The sequence below is a fragment of the Phyllostomus discolor genome, chromosome 4 (genome assembly GCF_004126475.2).
Source record: "Phyllostomus discolor isolate MPI-MPIP mPhyDis1 chromosome 4, mPhyDis1.pri.v3, whole genome shotgun sequence".
Taxonomy (NCBI): domain Eukaryota; kingdom Metazoa; phylum Chordata; class Mammalia; order Chiroptera; family Phyllostomidae; genus Phyllostomus; species Phyllostomus discolor.
The window spans coordinates 59,332,553-59,359,673 of record NC_040906.2 but is presented as its reverse complement, the minus strand read 5'-3'; the positions used below and the strand labels follow the sequence as shown (position 1 = coordinate 59,359,673).

The following is a 27,121-nucleotide window of genomic DNA, read 5'->3' as shown; positions in this document are numbered from 1 at the left end:
TTTTGCTTCAGACCTGACATTAAACATTTAGTGAGGGCCTACAACAAGAAAGATATTATCCCCACTCAGATCCTAATTAGGGTCCAAGACAAAGCAGAATCAAGCAATGTAGCCAAGGACATTGGTGATATTGAATGATTGAATCCAGGTGACATTCTCTTAACTCCATTTAGAAGTGAATAGTAGGAGAGTTCAACTTCTTACAGTTCAGCCTAGGCTGGTCATTTTCAATTTGAAAAGAGACCAATTAGATAGAATAATTTACTCTATCTAGCTCAATGTCTCCCCATTATTTCTTGCCTTTTTCCTTATTGGTAAAGACAAGGAAAAACTGTAAATAGGAAAGGGGAAGTAGACTTAACTTCCAAGTACCTTACTTGACCTACCTGGTACTTAGAAGAAACTTTTTTTTAAGATTTTATTTATTTTTAGAGAGAGGGGAAGGGAGGGAGAAAGAGAGGGAGAGAAACATCAGTGTGTGGTTGCCTCTCATGCACCCCCAACTGGGGACCTGGCCTATAACCCAGGCTTGTGCCTTGACTGGGCATTGAACCTGTGACCCTTTGGTTCACAGGCAAGTACTCAATCTACTGAGCCACACCAGTGAGGGAGAAGAAACTTTAAAATGTTAAATGAATACATCCATGAGATATTTATTCCTTCTTACCAAAGAAGTATTATCAGAAGTTAGAATCTTCTCTTATGAGTACCAAGAATGTATTACATAAAATGGTATTTTCTTTAGCATGATTATAGTCTGATGAGTAAGCATTGTGTTAGTTTCTTTGAAACATATTTTTCAAATATATTATAATTTTATTTCTCAATGCATAGTTAGGAAGATGAAAAAAATTCATTATACCTGCATATATACACAGAAATATCTATTATCTCTGCATGTATCTGTGTATCTATGTACCTCCCTACCTATGATATGTCCATCTAACAAGAGATACAATGTGGAAATAAATTGTTTAGTTGTGTGGGAATTAGACCAATGCCTTAGAGTTTAGAAATGGTAGAGGTCAATGCAAGATGGAAAGCCTGACAAATGCACCTGTGGATCTTATGGATTCCAGACATGGGTAGATTTGATATGTAGAGAAGAGGATGGCACTACTGTAAATCTAGGGATCACTGCCCACAATCCTCCAGGTCGGGAGGGAAAACAGTCCTAATGTAAGAAGGTGTTGAGAAGAGGAAGCACTTGCATGTCTTCTGTAGTGCATGTGCATGTGTATTTGTTTTTCAGCAATATGGGAGAAGTTGATTCCAAAGGATGTATCAAAGGGAATTCATGTGAGTGATAGAGCAAGAAAGGAATTGATCCAATAAAATAACAAACACAGTGAAGGGAATAACTATTTTAAACAATGCCAATACTTTTAAATAGCTACAAGAAGTCTCACTGGTTGGACTAGAATCAAGGTGTGGCGGTTCACTCAGGTTAAGCATTAGGCCAAAGCAAGAGAAGAGAATGACATTATTAATGCCTGCTGCCTGCTACAACAACCAGCTGGGGAAATTGAAAATGTTGCAGAAGCAGGGTCTCTTAATCTTTATAGTTTAAGGATGAATCTTTTCTTCCTCTGTAGGATAACTACACCAAAAATAAGTGTTTTCTTGCAGACTTCAAAGTCTGTTCTTAAGGTTTTCTGGAACATAAAGTGAATATCAAATGCCAAGTGAATATAATCATATCCCAATTATTAGCAGGTTAATTTTCACATGTTGTAACCAAAAATTCTGGCACTGTTAGCACCAGTAATTGTGTTCTCGGTTTTTTCCTCAAGGGTTGAGGACAAGGAAGGATTCCTATTATTAAGGAAGTGACTCTTCATAAGCTATGGAAATAAAAATATAATACAGAATAAATAACAAAGTATATTTCTGATTTTAATAGGTTCTCAAATTTCATTCTTGGATTTATATTTTTTAATTTAAACTTTATTGTATTTTATTTTCCATTACCATTTAGCCCGCTTGTACCCCCCCACCCCTGATTGATATGGGTGGGAAACAGAGATGTATATGTGTTAAATACACAGAAAATATATTAAACAGCCTTTCCTTAAAGCCAATGGTGGAAACTTTTACAATACAACCTCTTCAAATATTGTGGACAAGGGGCCGTGCTGGCCAAGTCAAGTTTCAGATATTCTCCCATTCACGAGGCACATATTTTTGTGTTTTGCTATATGGTCCTTGATATGGATTTCAATTTTACATGCAGTGAAAGGATTCTGCAATGTGGGATTAATGTTCTTGCCAAGACTTAAGAATTTTATTTTTCTATAAGAAAAACAATTAAGGAACAGAAGTTCATTGTTTTCTTTGTTGCTTTGTTCTTGTATATTATGTCTCTCCTTGACAATATCAATTCTACATTTAAACCTATTGGCTCAAAAAGTAGCATCAGACACCTTTTTCTGAGAATACTCTCAGAACAAATGAGAAGTAGCCTAAATTTTAGTGACTATGTTAAAAACTGTTGCTTGCTTTCCTGTGTAGTTTTCTGTCCTATTCCTGAGGCAGATATTCTTCTTTTGAAAAGTAGACTATTTGATTATTTGGTTTTAACTAGTCATGAAAACTCACTTCTGGTGATACTGGAATTTAAATGGTGCTGCTCTCAAGTGAGAGTGTGAAGTGGAAAGCATCCCAAACTCCAAGCTCAGAAATGAGAGTTCTAGTTGTACGTGTGCAGTAAACAATTTGTGGAACTCTGGATAATTCACTTAATTAAAAGTTTTTTATAAAATTGAGGACTTGATGATCAGAATCAATGAAGAATTCCAAGCAGTTTTCATAAAGGAAAGCACTAAATAAATAGCAAAACTCTTAGACTAAATTTCCCTCAGAGTGCCTGACTCTTTCAGGTTTGTCAAAACATGCCGTACACACACAACACACACAACCATAAGAGAAAGCCAATACATCAAACCACTTAGAATGAGGCTGGTCTGACTCTACCTATGGGTAATGAGGAGGGCCCAGTGCTCCTTCTCTGTGAGCCCCACCCTATTTACTGGTGTCTCTAAGGAGCAACTATCTCAAAACTATTGGGATAATTGCACTAAGACATTCTCATATTTTGTAAAGGAGATTTTATCCTAAATAGCAGTAGAGTAATTTTATTATATTCTTTATTTTTTTCTTTCTATAGTAATCATGGTGATGAAACCAGAGAGGCCACGGCTGTCAGGATGAACCCTAATCTAGCCATACAATCTGTGATCCTTTTTTTCTTGGCAGTTAGATACACCAGAGAAGATCACTATGTGGATAGAAATAAGTACTAAAAAAATGGGGAGGGGGCTTGAAGGCTCAGGGTAGAACACTAAGTGCCTCCAAGGTGAGATTCCTTCAACCTCACTGTGCACTGATTCTCTTCTCGTCTCCACCTCAGTGATTCTAAAGGAGTAGTTTAGCTTCAAAATGTAAGCAAATTTGAGGGAATCTGTGTAAGAAATATGTTAAAAATTATAACATGACTAATAGAAGTCTAAGTTGAGAGGTTATTTTATTATATAAATGATATGAAATAATTCTAAAATGTAAAAATATTATGATCTCTCTCTTTGTAATATCCAGGAGGCTAATGCTGTAGTTTGTACTCATATCAAGTAATAGTTTGTACAGAAGGCAAAACAATACTTGTTCTTCAGAAAACACTTTCTTGTTTTTTTTAGTTAAATTTATGCTGAAATCTCATGCTTGCAGTTGTCTATTTACTATAATTAAAGCATTGTCTTTACTAGGATTTATTCATTCATTTCTATGGAAGGAAATATAGGAAAGGGAAAAGAGAAGTGTTTCTTCGCAGGAAACACAAAGTGGGCTGGTAGGATTTAACAGTTCTAGAAAATAAATAAGAGGTAGTAGTCAGTTTTGGAAGTAATTCAGGTACCTGAAGGTAGTAGAATTTAGGGGCCTGCAATCACTATTTTCTGGTACCAACCCATGAATAATGGATATAGCTATGGGCATAATTTACAAATGACAGCCTATAACTTAAACAGAATTGTACAGCTGAACTGGAGGCTGCCAGTCAACCAAAAAAAAAATGCTAGAATATTTCTCTACTATATACTCTTTTTATTCCTTGACTTCACTCAATTTCGCCTAGTGCTGCTGCCATGACCTGAAAACTAAGACTGTTCTACTAATGTTGTGGAGATTTGTGAGCTTGATTCTCCACTTCAAATGTGAGAAAGCTCACCAGGCACCAGGAACTAGACCATTTTTTAATATTTTCTGCTGCATCTGAAAAGGGAAACTGAGAGACCAAAAGGAAATAGAGGAGCCAAGAAGTATGAAAAATAACGTATTTATATAACCTGGTCTGCCTCACACCACACACCACCTCATCTGTCCCTACCATTGCTTGTACATCCTTATACCACTGATCTCAGGACATTGGGACAAGGGGCAGAAAAAGAGAGTTCTCTATTTTCAACTTTTTGGCCACTGAAATACAGCAGAAGGTAGCTTTAACTATGGAACTCTGAGAAGAGAGATTTAGACACTTTTTAATTCTTTTTTCCATGACCCTGCATCCTACATTTTTCCCTTTCTACCCAAGTGATTCTAAAGGAGTAGGCTTCAAAATACAGGTGTACTTGTGACAGATATATTTAAAACATAAAAGGCAGTACAGATGGAATTTAAAAGAGAAAAGGAAATGTAGATGGCATATTCTCCAGTTTCTGAACTGAGTTGTATATTTGGTACATGGTTAGAAAAAAAACCTAAGTGGACTTCTTTAAAACAATGAGGAGTAGCGTATTGCACGTCTTACTGTGGGGAAGCAGAATATGTCTACCCCAAAATGTACCACTTTGGCATGGGGTTTATTTGGAGCCAAGGACAATTAAAATCTAACAGACTCAGTAAGAGCTGTTTATCTTTCCCTTAATTGCCTAAAACATTTTAAATAGCAGACCTGTACCAGGAGAGAGCTAATACCAAAGATAACTTTTTATCGGAAGGGCATATCTGTATAGCAAGGCAAACATTTGTTTACCAAACATTTACTCTTCTTGTTCTTTTCCCCTTGGATGCCCCAGACATTAACACTTCTCCTTAGCTCAGGATGGCATGCTAGCCTCAATTGCTTGACTATCTCTGGGTTTCGTGTTTTGGGGGCTCCTATACACAAAAATTTGTTTTTCATCCATTAATTTGTTTTATGTCATTTTAACTATTAGACCATCCACAGAACCTAAAAGGGAAGAAGGTTAAAGTTTTGAGTTTCTAAACTACTAGATACCATCTCCTTCTTACCACTTGTACCCCATGCCTATCCCAACCTTCCTTCTTTTAAAAGTTTTAAAATTTCTGCTCTGGCTGGTATGGCTCAATGGATTGAGTGCCAGCCTGTGAATCAATGGGTTGCTGGTTCGATTCCCAGTCAGAGCACATACGTAGGTTGTGGGCCAGGTCCCTAGATGAGGGCAAGAGAGAGGCAACCACACATTGCTGTTTCTCTCCCTGTCTTTCTCCTTCCCTTTCCTTCTCTCTAAAGATAAATAAATAAAGTCTTTTTTAAAAAGTTTTAAAATTTCTCACATTCATGTTTGAGTTGAATATTCAGTACTCACAGTCATCTGTGAAGAAGCATTGTCTAGAACAATATTTCCTAACGAATCTACCCTCAAATATGAGTTCTCAGGATAACAACAGGTATCAAAAAGAAACAATCACAAGTTTTTATCATCAAAATATGTTTGAGAAATATTGGGTACAGGAAAGTTTTATAGATTAAGTTAGTATTTCTCAGAACTTTTAATGTGCTAATTTCTCATGTTAATTTCTGGCGAGAGTGGGTAGTATCTGACAAAGAAAACTTTCCTCCTAGGAAACACTTAGGAGACCATTGTCCTGAAGAAGATGTTTCAGAGCACTCAGCTAAGGTGCTCTCCTCAAGGGAGATTGCTTCTTTGAGGAAGATTGTTTCTTTAATTCAATGTGACAATAGCTCCCCCATGGAAGGAAGACTGTTATCCAATATGATTTGTATAAATAAGAATTAACATATTTTTTAACAAAAATACTATAATTATAACATTATAAGAATGTACAACTGAACCAAAAAGCTCATTAAGAAATCTACAGAAAAGGCTAAAATGCACAGGAACAACTGAAGAAATAGGAAATCTAAATCTTTACTGGGTCCTCTTTTCAGCTTTTTTAACTGCAGAATAAAAGGATAGGGCAACACCCATGCTTCTCAAATTTGTATGACCTTAATAATGTGGAAACAGAGGTTGCAAATGAAATGGGGATTGTTAAAAATTCAAAATCTTCAAGATCCATTGAAACTTACTGTATTTCCAGGGGGTGGAAGGTGGTGTGGTGGGGAGAGGACCTGTTGATAAGGAAAGTTTTGAAAAAATATAAGGAGGATGATATCTCAATTGAATTTAGCTCTATGACAATTAACTTCTTTTAAATGAACTTTTTAAAAGCAATTGAGTTTTAGAGGGTTTAATATTAAATTACATAGTTTTCATTATAAATGTGGTTCATATAAGGCAGAGAAGTAGAGCTAGAGGGAAAAATTAAACCTGCAATTAAACCAGCCATATAACCTAGGGGACTTTTTTGTTGTTGTTGTTTTTAGTTAAAGTATAATTCATTGATTATGCTATTACAGTTGTTCCATTTTTTTCTCACCTTTATTCTTCTGTGCCCTGCACCCCACCAGCATTACCCACTTTTGTTTCATATCTACGGGTCATACAGATAAGATCTTTGACTTCTCCATTTCTTACACTATTATTAACCTTCCCCTGTCTATTTTTGTACCTACAATTTATGCTTCTTATTCACTGTACCTTTTCCCTCATTCTCCCCACTTCTTCCCCATCTGGAAAACCATCATGTAATCTCCATTTCTGTGATTCTATTCCTGTTCTAGTTGTTTGCTTAGTTGTATTTTGTTTTTAGGTTTAGTAGTTGATAGTTGTGAGTTCATTGTCATTTAACTGTTCATAATTTTGACCTTCTTTTTTTTAGGTAAGTCCCTTTAATATTTCATATAATAAGTGCTTGGTGATGATGAACTCCTTTAACTTGACCATATCTGGGAAAGCACTTATCTGTCCTTCCGTTCTAAATGATAACTTTGCTGGATAGAATAATCTTGGATATAGGTCCTTGCCTTTCATGACTTGGAATACGTTTCAGCCCCTTCTTGCCTATAAGTTTCTTTTGAGAAATTGGCTGATAGTCTTATGAGAACTCCTTTGTAGGTAACTCTCTCCTTTCCTTTTGCTGCCTTTAAGATTCTCTCATTATTGTTAATCTTGGGTAACTTAATTATGATGTGCCTTGGTGTGTGCTTTCTTGGGTACAACTTCTTTGGAACTCTTTGAGCTTCCTGGACTTCCTGGAAGCCTATTTCCTTCACCAGATTGGGGAATTTCTCCTTCATTATTTTTTAAATAAATTTTCCATTTCTTGTTCTTCCTCTTCTGGCACCCCTATGATTTGGATATTGGAACCTTTAAAGTTGTCCTGGAGGTTCCTAAGCCTCTCCTCATTTTTAAAAATTCTTGTTTCTTCATTCTGTTTTGGTTGAATGTTTATTTATTCCTTCTGCTTCAAATTGTTGATCTGACCCCCCACTTTCCTTCCCTTATCTTTTGGTTCCCTGTATATTTTTCTCTATTTCACTTTGTATAGCCTTCACTTTTTCCTTGATTTTGCAACCATACATGTGAGCATCCTGATTAGCAGTGTTTTGAACTCTGCATCTGATATGTTGGCTATCTCCTTGTTGTTTAGTTCTTTTTCTGGAGTTCTGATCTGTTCTTTCAGATCATTCTGATCTGTTCTTTCTTTGTTTAGGTACACCTGTTACATTGTAAGGGGTGGAGCCTTAGGTATTCACCAGGGTAGGGCAACCCACATGGCTGCATGGTAGTGCTGTATGTGGGGGAGGGATCAGAGAGGGAACAATGCTGCTTGCTTGGCTCTCCACCAGCTTTCAGTCACTTCGTCCTCTACCCACAAGCAAATTGGGCCCTTCTGGTGCTGATGCCTGGATGGGTGGGTTTGTGTATATTCTAGGACCCTATGGGTCTCTCCAGTGATCTCTCCTGTGAGGCTAGGAGTTTCCCCTGCCACTGCAACCCCCACAGGTTTTTACAGCCAGAAGTTTTGAGGCCTTATTTTCTTGTGCTGGAACCCTAGGTTTCGCAGTCTGTCTTGCTCCCCAGTTGTTCCTCCCAGCTTATCTGCACATAGATGTGGGACTTCCAGCTGCTGCCTTATCCATCTGGTCCTCTAGTTGCCTTCTTGTCACACGTCCTCTCTGCCCTGCTGCCTGTCTCCACTTCTCCTACCAGTCTGAATGAATGTTTCTTCTTTAACTCCTTGGTTGTTGTACTTCCATACAATTCAACTTTATGACAGTACTGTTTTTGTTTTGTTTTGTTTTGCTTAATATGTTGTTGTCTTTCTTTTGGTTGCACAAGGAGGTAAAGTGTATCTGCCTATGCCTCCATCTTTGCTGGAAGTATGGGACCTTTTTATTTTATTTTACTTCCTTATTTGAGATTTTTATCTAAATAATATTCCATAGTTGAATTCACTTCCCAACTCAAAGAACAGATCATAGTCACTTAATAGTACAAGACCTTGGGCTGCTTGGGTGTGTGAAAATGCCATGATTTCCATCTGGATTTCCATATCTGATTTCCATATCTGATAGAAAATCTTTTGCTAAATTCTCATACTGTGAATCACAGAAAATTTCCTGCACTGCCTGATTTTATTAGGCAATCCACCTTGTGCTATGTTTGACCCACCCCCTGGGCTGTGAGGGCAATGAGCAAAGAAACTCTCCCTCCAGTGTGTTCTTTCTGCTCCTGGGTCTGACTTTAACCCAAGGCACATGCTAACTGGGGTATCAAAACTGAATCATCTTGGTAACACGTATCTGCAATCTTCCTGTGTCCCTATTGCCATAGCAACCAGACAATTGCTATGTAGCTAAACTAAATTATTTTTACTGGTCTCTTCTGACCACTCATGTTTTACTTTTTTACTTCAAGCATCTATTTTCAACTTGTTTCTTTGGCTGACAGAACTTTTAAGGGAGGCATTTTTTTTCTTTCCCTTCATTTAAAACTGTGCGATGAATGTACAAAACTATTAAATGCAATTATACATACATGCTTTCCCTACAAGCTATGGCTCTGAGTCAGTGACAATCAGGGCTTCATAAGGATGCTTTCTTTTATCACCTAAAATATGGATAAGTATGACTTGTGAGCTAATTAAGGTGATTTAAATTGAAATGAAATTGTATTTTAATGTAGAATATATGTCAGTAGGTGATGGTCAGTTTTAATGTGCATATAATACTTAGTAAAAACAGAAAAGTAACTCCTCCCTTTTAAGAATCACATAATTCCCTTTTTAAAGTAATGAAAATCCTTATTTTATACTTAATATGTATACAAGGTCTGTCCAGAAAGTATCCATTCATTTAATATGAAAAATAGAGACATTTATGGAAAAAGATACAAGATACAAGAAATATTGTATATAGGACAATGACGCCTCAGTCCCCTTCAAAGTAGGCACCTTGGGACCTCACACAGTTCTCTCAACTGCAGCACAATGTTCCTTCTGCTCTGGTAGCAGAAGTCATGGAACAAATTTTGCCATGACACATTTCATGCTAAGATCCTGCATCGAAATCTCAGACACAGTAGTTCTTGAAATCCCTCTATCTGCTTTTAGTTTTTGCACTATAAGTTGCCAATCTTTGTTGATTGCAGCCTGTACACATTCAACATTCTCAGGAGTTCTGTTTGTTGTAGGCCTTCCAGAATATGGATCACTTTCAACAGATTCTTGACCATCTTTGAAGCATTTGTGCCACATTTTATTTGCACTGTACTTATTGCATCTTCCCCAAAAGCCTTCTGAATCATCCAATAGTTTCCACAGAGGAGTGTTCAAGCTTAACACAAAATTTGATGCAGATTCACTGCTCTTCTTGTTGTCACTTTGAATGTGACAGGAACATAGTACACATACTCACTCAATAGTGTCTACTGGCCTCACTGACTAGTGCAGTGAAGCTGTCATTGTCCATGGATGCACATTCCGGTCCACTCTCCTTGGCTACCAGGTTACACTGATATGGCACAAGCCACTCTCATTATATTAACAATGGCTGGACCTTTTTCTGACAGACCTCGTATAGCATACTACAGTTTTGCATCAATCAATCACTACTTAAACATCTATAGTTACTTTTTATCTATTCTTTATTATTGAGAAAATTATAGAATGTATTTATTTTCCAGAGAAAAAGGGTGTCAGAAATCAAAGCTTTGTACTAATTGGAAGGCAAGAACCTTGACTTAAACGTTTTTGTATCACCATTAGACATAACACCATGGGTGAAAAAAAAAGGATTCTATGGAAAGTAACCTCACAGAGTGATCTGACCATAAATTCCTAACTGGGTATGCTTTGATGCATAGTTATGCACCAACCATATAACTTCATTAGTAAAAGGCTCATTTTCTTAAGGAAGCTCTGCTTGTTGTTCCTGTGCATCCAGGTCAGCACACCTTTGAATTGCCCTTTCAGATCCACCAAGAGACCACATAAGCTGAACTATCTTATAATGCCATCCCCAAATTGCTTCCTCCCACCTTTGTGTAATCTTCCCCACATTCCCTCCTTAATTTAAAATGTATTAAAAAAACTACAAAACTGTTATTCCCTGGAGCATTTGAGATCTTGCTCCTGGACATATGTCACATCAGTTTGGTTCAAATAAACTTTTATAAAAGTTCCTCACAGGTTTGGTTGTTTCTTACACTGACAATACTTTGACTTACTTTTAATAAGCACTCAGAAATATTGAATCCATAATTATCCTGATGAATGTGTTTTTCTTGTACTTGCATCATCCATTTATATTGTTTTTCATTTCAATTTGTATAAATGGACATAGACCAAATTCAGACTATGGGGAAAACATTGAATGGGGATTTCTGTTTTGCTAAGCCAAGTTTGATGGCATTCTATAAACAGCAGTAAGATAATGGATATAAAACTAATGTCATATTAAATTGGAAGTATTCAAAGGCAATTTTGAACTTGTATTGCATTTCAAATTTAATATGGAATTCTGTGATTATTACTATCTTTGGGAGCTCAAGATGATCTGTATAGTTTTATTGAGGTTTGCTTGATATTTAGATTAGGCAAAAAATCAAGTTTAGAAAAACATTTAAATCATCCTGAAGAAGCATTGTGAATTTTGTTTTTTGTATTTTCAATAGTAAGAATCAATGAGGTTTGATAAAAAATAACTATTGAAAAATGAACTTTTAAATTTAGTGTAATTTTAAACTCATGACTGTGACATTGTGACTTATTATAATCATATTTGGTCTAATGCCCTTGTTTTCAAAACAGAAACAGAGTGGCTTACACCTCTGGAAGAGATAAAGGTGTCTTTTGCTATGTTAATAATGTGACTTTTAAAAAGTCCCTAAATTACAAAATGGTAGGTGCTGGCTATCAGAGGTACCAACTAAGATATTAGAGGGCTGGCATTTTCAGTTCCACCTCCAGGGTGAGGAGAGGGCTGGAGGTTAAAGTCAACAATGACCAATGTGCTAATCAATCATGCCTAGGTAATGAAGTCTCCATACAACCTCCCAAAAGGAGGGGACCCAAATAACATGGGAAGAGAAGCTCCTTTTTTCAGGACCTCACCCCATGTATGTCTGCATCTGGCTGTTGATTCCTATCCTTCAATATCCTTCGTAATAAATTGACAATCTAGTTAGTAAACAGTTCTGTGAGTTCTGTGAGTTGTTCTAGCAAATTAATTAAACCCAAGGATGAGGTCCTGATAACCTCTAAGTTATAGACAGTTGGTCGGAAGCACAGGTGACAACCTGGACTTGCAATGGGTATCTGAAGTGGGGGCAGTCTCGCTGACTGAATCCTTAGTCCGTACCATCTGATATTATAACCAGATAGATAGTGTCAGACTGATGTGCAGGACATCCAATTGGTATCAGAATCTGTACTGGAATCAGAATTACAATTATATTATTGTCCAAAAGTATTGCTATATATAAAACTACTTTTAATTTGTAGTTGTATCTAGAAAACATTTTTAAATATTGTCATTGAAGGAAGTTTATGATGAAGTTTATTCAGTTTGAAACTATAGAAAGAATTAAGAAATTTTGTGCTATTAAGCCTGAGATAATGAAGCAGGTTGGTAAGAAACTGGGAAAAATCTCTGGCAAGTGGAATAAGGAAACTGAGACAATGGTTAAACAAATGGCCTGAATGGCTGAGTAATTAACAGCCAACTGATATAACACTAGACTCTGTCCTCCCCAACCAAAGACACCGAAGAGCAGGAGGTCTAAATCTATCCTCTCTAAACAAAGATATCTAAGAGTAGGTGATTCAAATCACCTTATCAGGGAGATAGATCTCAAAAAGCCAATTAGACTAATTCAAAATAAAGGTAAAACTAACCAGAGAATGACCTCTGACCCCACTATACACTCATTTTGAAACATCAGCATACTAAATAACACACCTGGAGATCTAATGACTATTCTGTTGAGGTCCTCCCCTGGGACCTCCCCTAAAATTCCCACCTATAGAAAATAGATAAAACCTGCAAGACAAAGGACACCAGCATTCATTACCTTCTTTGAGCATGCCAGTGCCTCCCTTTCCTCAGGTATGTGCTTTGCTTCTTCTATCCTAAGCTCTAAGGGTCTCAGTGAGACTTGCAAACAGAGGAGCAATGGGCAGCAGCAGCTCATCCAGGCTTACCTCTGATCCTGTTTCCAGGGCACCTTCCTAAGCTTCACTGCCTTAAGTTAATAACTTAACTCTCACTTTCACCTGAAATTTTTCCCACCCAAGTCAACAACCTGGAGGTCACCTGACATGCAAAAGGTCCTGGACCAAGTCAGGGCAGGGCCAGCACAGTGTGGAAGTAGTATGGTAACAATAACAAATATTTTTTTTAGCTTATTAAGGTATAGTTGATGTATAAAAATTTCAAACATTTATAATTTTAAACATTAGATGATAAAATGAAGCCAATGCTTTCTCTTCTTTATAAATCAATCCCTATTTCTGAAGTACTGAATTATAAATACTGTGTTAGAGTTCTCACAGAATTAATATAAACTGAGAGTCATTGAATTATATGAAGTGATAATGAGCATATTTACAATGGACAAGATTGAGTGGAAAATAAAAAGCCCAAATCTTCAAATTTTTCTTTCACTTTTTTAAAGATTTTATTTATTTGTTTTTAGAGAAAGGGAAAGGAAAGGAGAAAGAAGGGGAGAGAAATATCAATGTATGGTTGCCTCTCACACGCCTCCTACTGGGGACCTGGCCTGCAACCCAGGCATGTGACCTGACTAGGAATCAAACTGGTAACCCTTTGGTTAGCAGCCTCTGCTCAATCCACTGAGCTATACCAGCCAGAGATAAACTTTTCTTTATGTGAATAATCAGTGTAATTTTACTTTTCTTTCAACTGAGTGGCATGCCACCAACAAAATTCAAAATCCCTCCATCCTAATCTAAGAGCAGCATAATAAAAAATGGGATATAACCTTAAACATGAGATAGTGCTGAAATGAAGCTCCCTGTTAAGGATGGTTTATTCAGCTTTTTGAAGAGTTTGAGGAGTTTTAGAGAAAATCTACCATATTCTCTTCCTATTTATCTCTAGACTCACTTTTCTAATTAGTTACTACTAAACTTTCAGAGTATGACATTTTATCATACAGCCAAATGTTACATGTATGTCCAAATGCCGTGTTACTTTATGATTCGATTTAGTGGGAAAATAGGGAAACAGAATTGAATTATAGAGAGGTTGTCTTTTAGAGGTTAAGCTCTTCATGTTTGGAATCAGATGGTCTGTTTGAAGGCTACTCCATCACTGTGTGACCTGGACCAGTTGCTTTTTCTCTCTAAGCTTGATTCCCTCTCTACGAAATGAAGATGATAATAATAGTACCAACTCATAGAACTGCTCTGTGGATTTAAATTGATAATCTATCAAACCACTTAGCATAGAGCCTGGTACATAGGAAATGCTCGATCAATGTCAGCTATTATTAAATAAATCATAATTCTATTTTTATGACAATAATATACTTAAATGACTCCAAAATAATGGAAATCTATTTTGGCTTTAAAGTTTTATATAGATTTCAAGATTATATGGCTTTTCATACATTCAGAAATTTTTTCTTATGACTCAAGTCTCTTTGTGATTATTCCCCAAACTAAATTTTTTAAGTATTCTCCTTAGTGAAGCTATAGGAAAACTATACTTGTGGACTAGTAGTAAATCTCTTCCCCATTATCTCTTCTTCAGATTAAAATCTCCTGTTTATTTAGGCTCCTTCATAGGATCCTGATATGGGTTACCAGAAATTTCTCTTAAATAATAAAAGAATAAATGATAGAACTATTTGGTCATAATTTGGCCAGTACAGTCTTAAAAAACCCATCAAACTACCTTTAGTTTCATAATATGATTTTGTAGCACTTATTACATTAGCATTTGTAAATGTTGTTATTATGGACTATTGTATAGTGTTTCTCCAAGTCATTTAAAACCCCTTGATTATTGGTACTAGGTTTTATACTTCTGTGTCTCTAGTGTTTCCTCAGCACATAATGCAATATTTAGAGAGAGAGAGAGATGGAGAGAAATACTGTTAAACTGAATTCCTATCTTCTTCTTTGCAATGGACCACTGTTGTTTGTTCTTCCTTTGTGGCATTCCTTCCCCAGTGAATTTTTCTGATGTGGTCATCAGTCAAGGCACTATACTTCTTATACCACAAGGGTGAGTGGATGAGCACAGGACTCAACCTGGCCAATCAGAGTCCACTTTCTCAGGAATGATATAGACACTAGAGGGCAGAAGGTTATTCTTAACAAATCACCAACTGTGAGTATTGAGACAGAAGAGAGGGCCCTGCTTCTATCAGGTGCACAGTGAAGTCATTACGGAAGAGGGCATTGCTGACAGGAAGAATGTCATTAGCTGTTCAATTTAGGAATGCAGACATGCTGCAAAGCAGATCTGCCCCTGAACTTTTAGGGGTTTTTTGTGGCCCAATAAACTGTTCCTCCTTTTATTTTTTGCTTCACCCATTTCCCACTTAGAAAAAAAAGTAAATGGAAATACCACTACTAAAAACAGAATGCCATAAATAGAATGATGTCATTTGTTTCCAAAGACTATTGAAATACTAGAGTGATGCAAAAATAATAATAAAAGCAAGATATTGTGTGGCAAACTTCAGGGGTAAGGTTAGTTGATATTGGAGTACACACTGCAGCTGCAGGTGCAACCAGGGAGTATTCTCTGGGCAAATGGGAAGTGGGTTAAGGTGGCTTCGGTTGGGCTCTGCAACCTGCATCGTGGTACAGCATTGACTAATACAATCTCACGTGAGTGGCCAATGGATCTTTGGAATCCACAGTGCCATCACCTTATAAACCCTTTTGATCCTCTAATCCAAGGAGACTGACTTAATACTAAGTTTGTAAGGCTGAAGAGGACAACACAATGATACAGTCTATTTATCATAAATATTATCAAAACATTTGAACTGGAACTAGAACTGGACTAGGAATAATGAAATCATACAAGAGTGCAAAAGTTTGGTTTACTTTATTTAAATGGAGACAGCTATAATCAATGATTCGATTGTCAGCCCAGAACCACAAATGAAGAGTAAAAGCAGACCTTTGTTTTCTACTCAACTTTCCTTCCGATTTATTGTTTTCTCCCTACGACTTCACTGAATTTGGTAGGAACTGGCCAACCAAGGCCTTGCCTCCCTGCAGTAGACCTTAGATGCATCAGTCTGTACCGGTTGGATTGTAGATAAGATTTAAAAATCCATACCTTCTGAGAGTTATTTTCTATTTTTTCTAATGAATTGAGAAGGTCAGATGAACTTTGACAAAAAAAAGCTGATGGAGTACATAAGTTTGCCTTGTAAAACTAGACAATAATGAATGGGTCTCTGGACCTCAAACTACAAAAAGAATAAAAATCTTGTCTAGGGGAGAATTTAGAAGGTAGGCACTTGATTTAGGCATTTTGACCCACAGGTTTACTCTTGTTTAATTCTCTCCAATACTTTCAGTAGTCCATTTCTGAATCTTTTAGGATTCTTCTTAAATGTTGTGTATTATGCTATATACTAGTGATACAAAAATTTCATGCTTCACTCATTCATCAATATTTACAGTTCCCCAAGGGTAGCCCACTCCAGATTCTAATCCCTAACCTTGGAAACCTCTCAAGCTTCAAAACTCATCTAAGAGTTTATATTTCCCAAGTACTACCCCAAACTCCCAATATAGGTAATGTTTCCTCTCTCAGTGCCCTTTGCACTGAGTATACCTATAGTGTAATACTTCACACTGCATTGTAATTAATGCTTATGTATTGTACTTGTCTGTCTCACTCACTTCTCAAAGGTGGAAAATTTGCCTTTTAACATGAATTCCCAGAACTTAGCACTGTACATACTATCAATACATGCTTGTTGAGTAAATAAACAAATGGATGAATGCATAAATGCATGGATGAATGAATGAATGAATGAGAACATAGTCTCTACTCTGAAGAAGTTTACTCCAGCTAGGGAAGCAAATAGCTAATTAACTAATTAGAAATTAGTCAGTGAATAATAGAAATGGGATCCAAAAGAGGTGAGAGCATAACATGAACAGAAATCAATGTTCATTTCATGTATGTCTTTTTATTTATTTATTTTTTTGATGTCTGCTCTATTGTTTGTGCTTAGAGGAGCATTTAAAACTCACTGTTGAATGATCTATGAACAAAATCCTGATAACTTTTGAAGAAAGGATTATCACAAATGTACTAAGGGAATAAAACAAATAAGAACTTTCAATATAGAAAATACTGCTGCTTGCTTATAGCAAATGTGTTGTGAGTATCTAGACAAGGAGAATTTCCACACAGGCAAGCAAAGGGAATAATAAAGTCTTTGGGTTATTACAAGTTATTTTTAGTGACTAGGAGACAAAAGATGTTACTTGTTGTAAACATGGGAATTCCACAGATAGCCATGATGAGGAACCTTCACAAACACCAAATGAGAAAACATTTAGAGGATCACCCTCCTTTCAAGAGCTTAAACGAAATCTGCAGAGGCTATGTTTGCAAGAGGAATTTCTCAATTTCTCAATATTTGATCGCTATCTTGTTTGGTACGCCATGGGGAAAATTGGGAAGTTTGTTACTAAGAGCTAAAACAGGCACTAAAAAGAAGATAGAGCGTTCCTACTGATCTCTTCTTTCTAGCTGCCTGTCTTATCCTTTTTCCAGTCCCTTACCATTTCTGGCCAGAGCCATAGCCTGTTTTGCCACTTAACTGCTCCATCTCCAGAATCTCCTTCCTATCAATTTAGGTTGGAAGATCAGAACAAAATCTAATCTTCCAATGACTTAAAAAGCTTTTTTGCCTGCATCATACTTATCCAATTAGGGTACTTTGAAGATTGTGGAGAGGGACACTCCATGATTTTGGGGAAATATCAGAAGATGTAGGAAAACTATGGGCTATTTCTGTGGACCTTTGATTCCCTCAGTGATAAGGAGTTCAAACACTTTTTTTCAATGTTCAAACAAATATTGTAATGTTATGAAGCTAAATACAAAAGTTGCAGGGATTTAAAGAGAAGGCATGAGACCATAAAAGAATGTTCTTGATGGCAGCTACTGCATTTTACTTAAACCCCAAGGAACTTATGTGAAAAAGGTAGTAAAGAACCATCTAGAGAGGAAAGTTTCAGCAGCTCTCTGACCTGTGATATGCTCCTGGCCTTGTCTCAACCTGGCTCAGGAAACCACATGTTCTTATAAGACACATAGACTTTTGTGCCCCTAGAAGTGTGTTCTTTCTGTTTTTTCTACCTGGGATTCTCACTCCCTTCCTTGTTCACTTCACTAACTTACCCTTCCCTTCCCTTCCCTTCCCTTCCCTTCCCTTCCCTTCCCTTCCCTTCCCTTCCCTTCCCTTCCCTTCCCTTCCCTTCCCTTCTCCCCTTCTTTCCTTTTCTCCTTTCCTTCCTTCCTTCCTTCCTTCCTTCCTTCCTTCCTTCCTTCCTTCCTTCCTTCCTTCCTTCTTCTATAAATATTTCATGACCCCATGGTGCCAAGTGTCCTTCTAGCCCTGGCAATATAGGAATAAATCCTGTAAAGATGGTGAGGAGGGTGGTGGTGGTGGGGGGGGGGGTGGTGAGTTATACAAAAATATTAGCAAACAGAATAATGTCTGAAATTAATTGTTCTGTTCTTAGCACTGACAAACACTTTTCACAAGTTATTCTATTTAATTCTTAAATCAACACTGAGAAATAAGTTTTGCCATAACTAAAACTTGCCTCACGATAAATGGAAACTGTCTCCATGGCACACAATGAACGACCTAGCCAGAATTATAACACGGGTGTATGTGACTCCAAGTTATGCTCCTAGATGTCATTTACTACCCAGTTTGATAAATAAGCTTCTAGATGTAGTTTAAATGTCCCATCTTATCTCTTTTTTTCCTTCTGAGCTCCTATATCTTTTTAAAAATATTTTATTTATTTATTTTTAGAGAGGGGAAGGGAGGGAGAAAGAGAGAGAGAAACATCATTGTGTGGTTGCCTCTCATGTGGCCCTCACTGGGGACCTGACCCACAACCCAGGCATGTGCCCTGATTGGGGATTGAACCTTTGACCCTTTGGTTTACAGCCTGTGCTCAATTCACTGAGCTATGCCAGCCAGGGCTGAGTTCCTATATCTTTATTAAAATGATTTAATTATGGCTTTAGTATAAATATTTTCTCTCTCATCTGGTTTAGAAAGACCCCAGAGCAGGTCGGTCGCACCTCTGATCCATGCTGGCGTCACCCTCTCCTGGCACAGAGGACTCAGTGAAAGTGGCAGGATAGGGTGGGCCATGTGGTGAACCAAGTGTGTTAAAGCTGTGCAAAGATCACACTTGCCTGCCCACAGGCCTCATGGTGTGTTTAGTTTGGCCTAAAGACTATTTTGAATAAGTTTGCCAACTTCCAGAGATTAAGAGTTTATCATAAATTCTGGATTGCCGGCATCTTTTTAACAGTGGAAACACTGTTGGAAACAGTGGGAATACTGGGTGGGCAGCATTCCTGTGTGGGATGCTTTACCTTTAGAGGGCCCTGCACTCTGGAGGTCCCTTGGCCCCTTCCCCGACCCTCCCCTGGCCGAGCTGCCAGAGCCCTGACTTGAGTATTTGCAATCAGTCTTCTGAAGAAGTTTCTGAAATCTCTTAATTTCTGTACATCCACATGATGGTACTGTCTACAAATAACATAATTTTTAAGGTAAAAGCAATTGCAAATAAAGTTTCAAGATATCAAAACAGTGCCAGTACAGTAGACTCTTCATTTACCATTGTTACGTTCAGTTTACTAAATTAAGAAGAACAAAATGCCGAGGGCATAAAAAGCCTTATTACTACATAAATATCAAAGTACACATCAGAGTGTGGCATATATAACCTCCCATCTCAAAGAGAGACTGCTCAGGTCCATTCACTGATGCAGGGTCTGTACATAGCTATCAACTCACACAATAGAGGTTATTTACAAGTTATTATGGTATTGTTTGGAATAACTTTATTCTAAATCTTCAATGCTTGGCATATAGATTGGGGTCAAGTTTACCTTTATATTGCGACAGTTTATGACAAGGTTTGCTAAGCAAATTTATTTACTAATTTGTAAGGAAAAAGAAAAACCTGTTTACTCAACACAAATTTGATAGTCATAAATTCCAAACAATGTAAGTGCATTGTAAGCAAAAGCTAGGTACTGCTTAGATTGGTATTTTGATATAATAATTACAAATCATTTTTCTCTATCCTTTAAAGCTTGACTCCTGCTAGATAGTACCTTCTTATCCTATTCAACATGCAACATTTTTTGAAAACAATAAAATACTGTTACCGGGAAACATATTGGTTTACCCTGACTTTTCCTTATCTTGGTCAGCTCTTTTCCCCAAGTTGATGGACTTATCTGACTGTACTTAGAATGGTAAGTGCAAAGAAGGAGGCCATAGTTAAGAGTAAATACCGATTAGTCCCCTAAAGCTTCAATAGGTATATCCATTGTAATAAAAAAACATGCTTTAATAATGCAAGAGTTGGCAGCAAAACAATAAATGTCCAAATATGATGAATAGCAGGCTAACCACCTCTGCAACAAAGGCAACGATGATACCAATATAGCCCGTTTTTGCTCAGCCTTATAGTAAACAAAATTATAATTTATAGTTTTATTTATTTGTGAGGGTCACCCAACATCTCAAGATAAATTGGAGTGCAAATAATGGCTTACCTCTCTTGTTGGTCACTTGTGGAAAAAAGAATGTTATATGGTGCAGAAAAGAACTATAAAAACAGTTGAAATTGATAGTAAAATCGTATCCTACCTGGGTAACTTTCTCTGTCACGTTGTGTGTTCTATCTTTAACCTTGGGTGCAATGATGGTTTTATCTGAAGAAGGAGGGGATGTATTCTTTTTTTCAGTTTTGACATCTGAAAAATTCAGAGTGAGCTGTGGAATCTTGTTAATGGTGCTGTATTTGTTGAGGTTTGAATCCGATGTGGATCCCAGGAGGCTCGACTTGATATGATTAAAAGGCCCTAAAAAAATTGGAAACTATTTGTAAAAGCAATGTCAGGAGAAATAGAAAAAGAAAAAATATTCCTGAATGACTTTCTAGCGATTCATGACTAATGTGACCCTGGTTCAGGTGTGACAGGGTTCAGGGTCACTGTCTGCCACATGTAATGGCACGTGAGTGTTCAAGGATAAGGTGAGCTTCTAGGAGAGCACCCAGAGTGGAGGTGGAGGCTTTAGCTTTTACTCAGCTTCTTTCATTAAAGGCTAAAATTAAAAAAAAAAACAAAACAAAACACTCTATCATTGGCTAAATTGTATCCTAAAATTTCTCAAACTTCCTTTTATAATCCAGGGATTATCTAAGGAAGGACTTGCCTATGGTTAAAATCATGGTCACCATGAAATTTCTCAATGGAATGTCTACCCAGCTTCAATTTCTATAGTTTCCTTCTCTATGACAATCCGGCTGGGTTCTTCATGTGCTTCCATTACCTCTATAAGATGTTTGTGCAGAGTTTCCAAAGCAGTTAAGCCCAGATGGAGGAATTTCAGATAAGACTGAGAAGGGCAAATATGTGTGTGTGTGTGTGTGTGTGTATGTGTGTGTGTACTTTATTGAAAACTCTAGGATCTTATGCGGGATTTTTAAATCTTTTTTTCCTTTTTCCTTCTTCTAAATTTGACTACCCACTATTTTAGAGGAAAAATGAAAAATACAAATCATACTAGAAGAATGCCTTGGTAAACAATTTATAATTGAAGTGCTGTAGGTAGATAATGGGACATGCCTGGAGTTGGTAGTTCCTTGTTCTTTCTTTTTTAAAACAGTTCTGTACATTAGATTCTCAGAACTTATTCATCTTATAGCTGGAAGTTTGTGCCCTTTGACCAACCCTAGTCACATCTGAAGTTCCTCTCCCAGGAAGGTGATTTGGCAAGGTGCCACGACTCCTGAGCCATTGTTAAGGATAAAAGTACACTGACCAGCTACATCTTTTAGGATAAACCTATTATCTGCTGCTCATGAAGATTCATGGAATGCTCCAAAGTTTCTTGTACAACAAATAATGTTATATAGCTCTTAAAAATCAGCATCAGGAAGAAATTTTTAAAAATTCCTGAGCCCAGGAGTATTATACAGCCATTATCTTTTTGCGTCAGAGAGTGCTTAAAACATAATTGCATGAATGAACTTGGCAGTTAACACATTTTGCCTTATTTTTCCCCTATTTAGAATGAAATTAACACAGTTTAGGGATCAAAATGTACTTTATGCACCAAGAGAGATATAAACCATTGAAAATTATATTTACAGTTTGTGTCTTTTGGACCACAACACCCAATCAACTCAGATCAAATATGACTCTAAGAAAAAATACTCATCACTTAGCTCATAGTGACCTTGAAGAAAAATCACACTGTACTTGATTATTCAAGTTATATTTTATTATTACAAAAGTTTGAAATGATTTAAAGAGAATTTTTATTGAGGAAACAATCACTGTGTTTCTTGAGGTGCATTTCTGTTCATTTCTTGAATTTTTTCTATTATAATGGCCAATTCCATCTTGATGAAAAATTTCACTGAGTTATCTGCACATTTATTACCCAGTATGTAATCTGTGTGAGATTACACACAGAAGGTTGAGCTCAGGTATAAAGTTAAATTGTGTTTAAAACTGTTTAGCCCAATTTTCAATTCCTTTCCTCTATCATCCTTCTATTATTGGATTTCGGTAGCAGGTTATCTATAAAGTTGCTTAAAAAAACTGGGTAAGAACACGGATCATCTATAATATTACAGAAGAAAGACAATGTTAAATATACTTTGATTGTCCTGTGACCGGTTCCAATAAACTCCACTGAATTGGCTACGCAGATAAGCAGGTGGTCTCAACTATGACAGTACTTCACTCTAGGGCAGTGATTTTCAACAGGTGTGCTGCAAGAATTTTTAAAACATGCAATACCTGGCTACTTAGGCAGGGGCATGGGCCTCTTTTCCCTTGATTGTCAAGTAAAAGAAATGACAGCAGCCAGCACAGGAGCCATCTGGTGAATCAGTCAAAATTCTACCTAATTTTTGTCAGATTGGCAAAAAATACAGAACTTCAGTAATTATTTTGTGTGTGCCATAAGATGAACATGGGGCATTTGTGAGGCATGTTCATTTGCCAAAATAATGGGAGGTAACTATTCTTTCCCCTTGAAAAATTGTCCCATATGTCTGAGTGGGCATTCATGTAGGTGAAAAGCCTTTTTACAATGGTCTGAACCTTGAGCCTGTTTCTATGTGTACAGTGTACACATAGAGTACACTGTACTTTTAGCATGCTTTGAATATATATGGAACTTTCCAGATCTATAACTACCATGTAAAGGGGAGGTTTTTACATTGTTTTATTTGGAATGTTACCAGTTGTTCATCATTTTGGAAAACTATATAACTCGGAGCCATACTATTTATGGCATTTGAGTTATGGCAATAAAAAATTTCAGACTTTAAGTTATAATTTGTGTTTATAGCTGTGACATGCAAAAATATGTAAGCAAAGAGATTTGAATCTTGTTTTAACTGTGTTGGAGCCAAATATTATAATATTTGCAAAGATTATAGGAATCAAACAAAAAATCATTAATAAAGTTATGTTAAAAGTATTTCGTGTTTTCTCCTACATATATACAATTATGTGAGATACAATGAATAGATACCTATGTGGTAAAAACCAAACATTTGAAATAATCTGTTTTGGGATTCTGTGTTGGTTTGTAGTATTGCCTTAAGACTCCCCAGAGATTGCCACAAGTTCTCTATATTGTCTTGATTGCCATTTCTTATTCCAAGCCATCTTCTAGTTCCTATTGCTTCTGAAGGCATATGATCTGGAGGACGAATATACGTCCTGAAATTTAGTGGGCTTTCTTCTGTGCAATTTATTACTGTTGCATGTTACCACATGGACTATCATTTTAACATTACATTTACAAGCAAGAGCCAGCTCATCTGTGAGAATATTATACTTCCTCATTTCCTCCCCACTTTATTTTGGTATATTATTCATAATTCAATTTTGGTTTCCTACTTTAAATTTTTTTATATAAATAAGTTCAATATGTTACTATTTATTTTAATAGTGGTTTTTATTTTGTTTTCCACACATACTCTTGCTCTATCATTTTATTAAGTACTTATACACACTGTTTTCTCATGTCTTTAGTGCACTTAAAGCCAATTTTTTCTTATGTCTAATTATTTCCTTAGGTTTTCTAGTGTAATTACACTTAAACATTAATATATTATAGAAATATCATTTTATTATAAATGGTTTCATTTTATTTCTCTTTTATATTAAAGCTCTTTTAGAAATAAGTTAAATTATCTCTGAATATACCCTCAGGATAATAAAATGAGTATTAAAATATTTGTTGCAACAAGAGGACATAAGGTCTGAAGGGCTAAGATTTGGCCCTAGAGTATTACAAATTAGTTGCAATCTGAACTTTAGCTTCTCTTATTTGCTGGTGAAAAATCTTTCTAAATTGTTATTTTATTCCATTTTGTTTTAAAGCTCTTAGTGTTAGAGATTTAATATAGCTTACTTTTTAAATCTATACACATAAAAAATTCAGTGAAACTTAAAATATATGTAAAATAATTCATGCATGCTCCTTAGACAAGACTTTCACAATCTATTTTATCGTGTGTAACAAAGCCCATTATGCTCTTTGCCACTGATTTTGAAGCAGGTGTTTATATGCAGAAGCCTGGTAGAGTGTGCAAGATGGTCAGTGTTGGGTTCGCTTCCTCTAAAGCCTACAGAAATTTTAATACAAATTTTTAACACTAGTTAAGATAGGTATTAGCCTTATCTTTATTTTACCAATTGTAAACCAAGCAGACAGACTGTGAAGCCAAAATGTAATAAGAATCAAGGTCTAGAAATCAGAATACAGGGTTTCCTACCTCCTAGGGTCTATATTCAGAGAGGCCTTGGTTGAGGACTTAAAGGTGAAAAGCAGCCTCCCTGAGAGTGATCATGAACAGATGGGGTTTAGGATTCTAATGAAAAAAAAAAGAGAATAACCTGAAAAACAAAGTCAAATCAATTTAAATAAAATAAATGGGCAGAAATAAAGGGAAATAATAGATTCAATAGAAAGAAATATAAAACTCAAAAATATGCAGGAGGGCTTGATGTTTTTTAGAAGAACATTTAGATAAAAAAACAGGTGACCAAGAAGACTAAACAACAGCTCTATAAAGCTCTAATATATGACAAGTCTGAGTAAATATAAATTAGGCCAGGTCTCAGCTACAAAAAAATACCTTGCATTTAGATATCAAGCTAAAGGCTAAAGCAACAACTGGGAAGAATTTTAGATTAAAGACATCTAAAATTTTTATGGTAAGGCTATTTATATTTATCATGAATTACAAGGTACTAAAGGAGAATATATTCTTTTTTAGATGGTGCTGGAAATAGAGCTAAGGACATCTGATATATTTTTTAAAATAAGTTTTTTAAAGATCATTGTTCTTGACAGCTAAATGGGACAAAAAGATTAAGGCTGTTTTTACACCATCAGGTGTTTATGCAATATTTCTTAGGGCACTGAGTTTGTTTTGCTAAAGTTTAATAAAACATAAATCACTGAAGTGACAACGTTAAAGAATATGCAAGTCAGTGTTTAGTAATTGAATTTTTGTAAAACAACACTATCAATAAGCATGAGGACAGCCTGTTTAAGACTAGAAAGATAAGACGTGATACAATTATTGTAGTCAACATCTGTATTATCTGTTTCAGTGCGTGGAATGCAATTTACAGAAGAAGACTGTCGCTATTGAAAAATCCACTTGCAAATCAACTTATAAAATCACAAATATTCAGGAATGGCCAATGTAGCTTATGAGAAACAGCTTTATCAGATTAGCTGATTTGTGAGTCTGAGAGTTTTTGTGGCTATGGAGAAGGTAAAAGCTATAACAAATCTGACAGTAGTTTTGTTTTTGACTCACATGCCAGATTCTTAGACAAGTTAGAACATGAACATGACATTGTTAGTGGGATGCATGGGTTAATAAGGAAGTAGAAGCAATAGAGGGGTAAAATTATATCAATGACTTATTTACTAAGTAGGGTAAGGGGTTAATTTTTATTGATGACTTGGAAAACAGAATAGGCAAAAAAACACTAAGTTTGAGGTGAAAAGGTGTTTATGAGAGAAATTATTGAAAACTATAATATACACACACAAATAAAAAGCATATGCAATTTATTTGAATTAACTTTTTCACACTTTCATAATGAGTTACGATTTTTGATCTCTGAAGTCTTTTTTAAAGAGTTAAATTACTATGGGAGTTTATTAAGGGAAACAAAATTGATCCCAAGAAAGGAGGTTAAATGGAAACTATTCATTGAGAAGAAAAGATTGAGTACCAATTTGCTGTTTTTATACTGTGGTATTACAATTGTGATTAGAAGTAGCCAGCTTAGTATCCCCATCCACTTAGGATAAATGAAGGGGAATAAATTACATTTCAGCAAGAAGGATTTAGGTTAGCTTTTTTTATAGCAGGCAGTAAAAATGCATGTCCCAAGAAAGTTTAAAGAATGGGTTCCACTGAAGATAAAGATGACTCTACCACCTGTGTGAGGGATTACACAATGCCACTGCCCAGGGGAAATACACCAGATGATCTTGAAAACTTCAAAATAAATTCCTAAATTACTTATTTTATTTTGGTAAAGAAATTATTTTTGGTTGAGTTAAATATTGAAAAGCTACGCATTTGTACACAAAAAAGTGTAGAAATTTGTCTTTGATTTAAAAAAATTAATTTAAAGGGGATTTAGAGACAAACCCCCTCAAAGTTTAAAAAGCACAATTAATTAATATATTGTCCTATATCTATTTGTATGTTAATTGCTTTGTGAAAATCTTAAGGAGCCAGGCACTTAAATATTTTAAAATAGTTATCAAAATCAGGGTCTGAACAAATGATGAAGATTTTGGAGAGCAGAAGTACATAAATTGTTTATTAAATTTGCACATTTTATCTAATTTAGTACTTTAGGACTTTAACTTCATAAATATTAATATATTAAACTTGCTACAATGATTTGAGTTTTCTAATTCCAGATTCTGACATTTTTGATTCAAAGACTATTGTATTTAAAAGTGGGGGGTTGAGGAAAAAAGGTTAGAGATTAAGTGGATTAGTTTATGAGTAGAAAATAAAATTGGTGTAGTTTGAATGATAAGTATGTGAGATACTAGTCTGGAAGGTAAGTGAGCTCAATTTTCTATTTATTGAGATAAAATAAGATTCATTTCCTACCACATTTAAAAGATCA

The 27,121-nt window shown here is 35.9% G+C and overlaps 1 protein-coding gene across 1 annotated transcript in view; it reads right to left on the bottom strand.

Annotated features, from left to right (window-relative positions):
* Positions 1 to 27,121, bottom strand: part of KCNH7 (potassium voltage-gated channel subfamily H member 7) — a 480,501-nt gene that overhangs the window by 111,083 nt on the left and 342,297 nt on the right. The window contains 1 exon segment of the mRNA XM_036023387.1: positions 20,565 to 20,779. Within this exon segment, the coding sequence (XP_035879280.1) occupies positions 20,565 to 20,779 (215 nt within the window).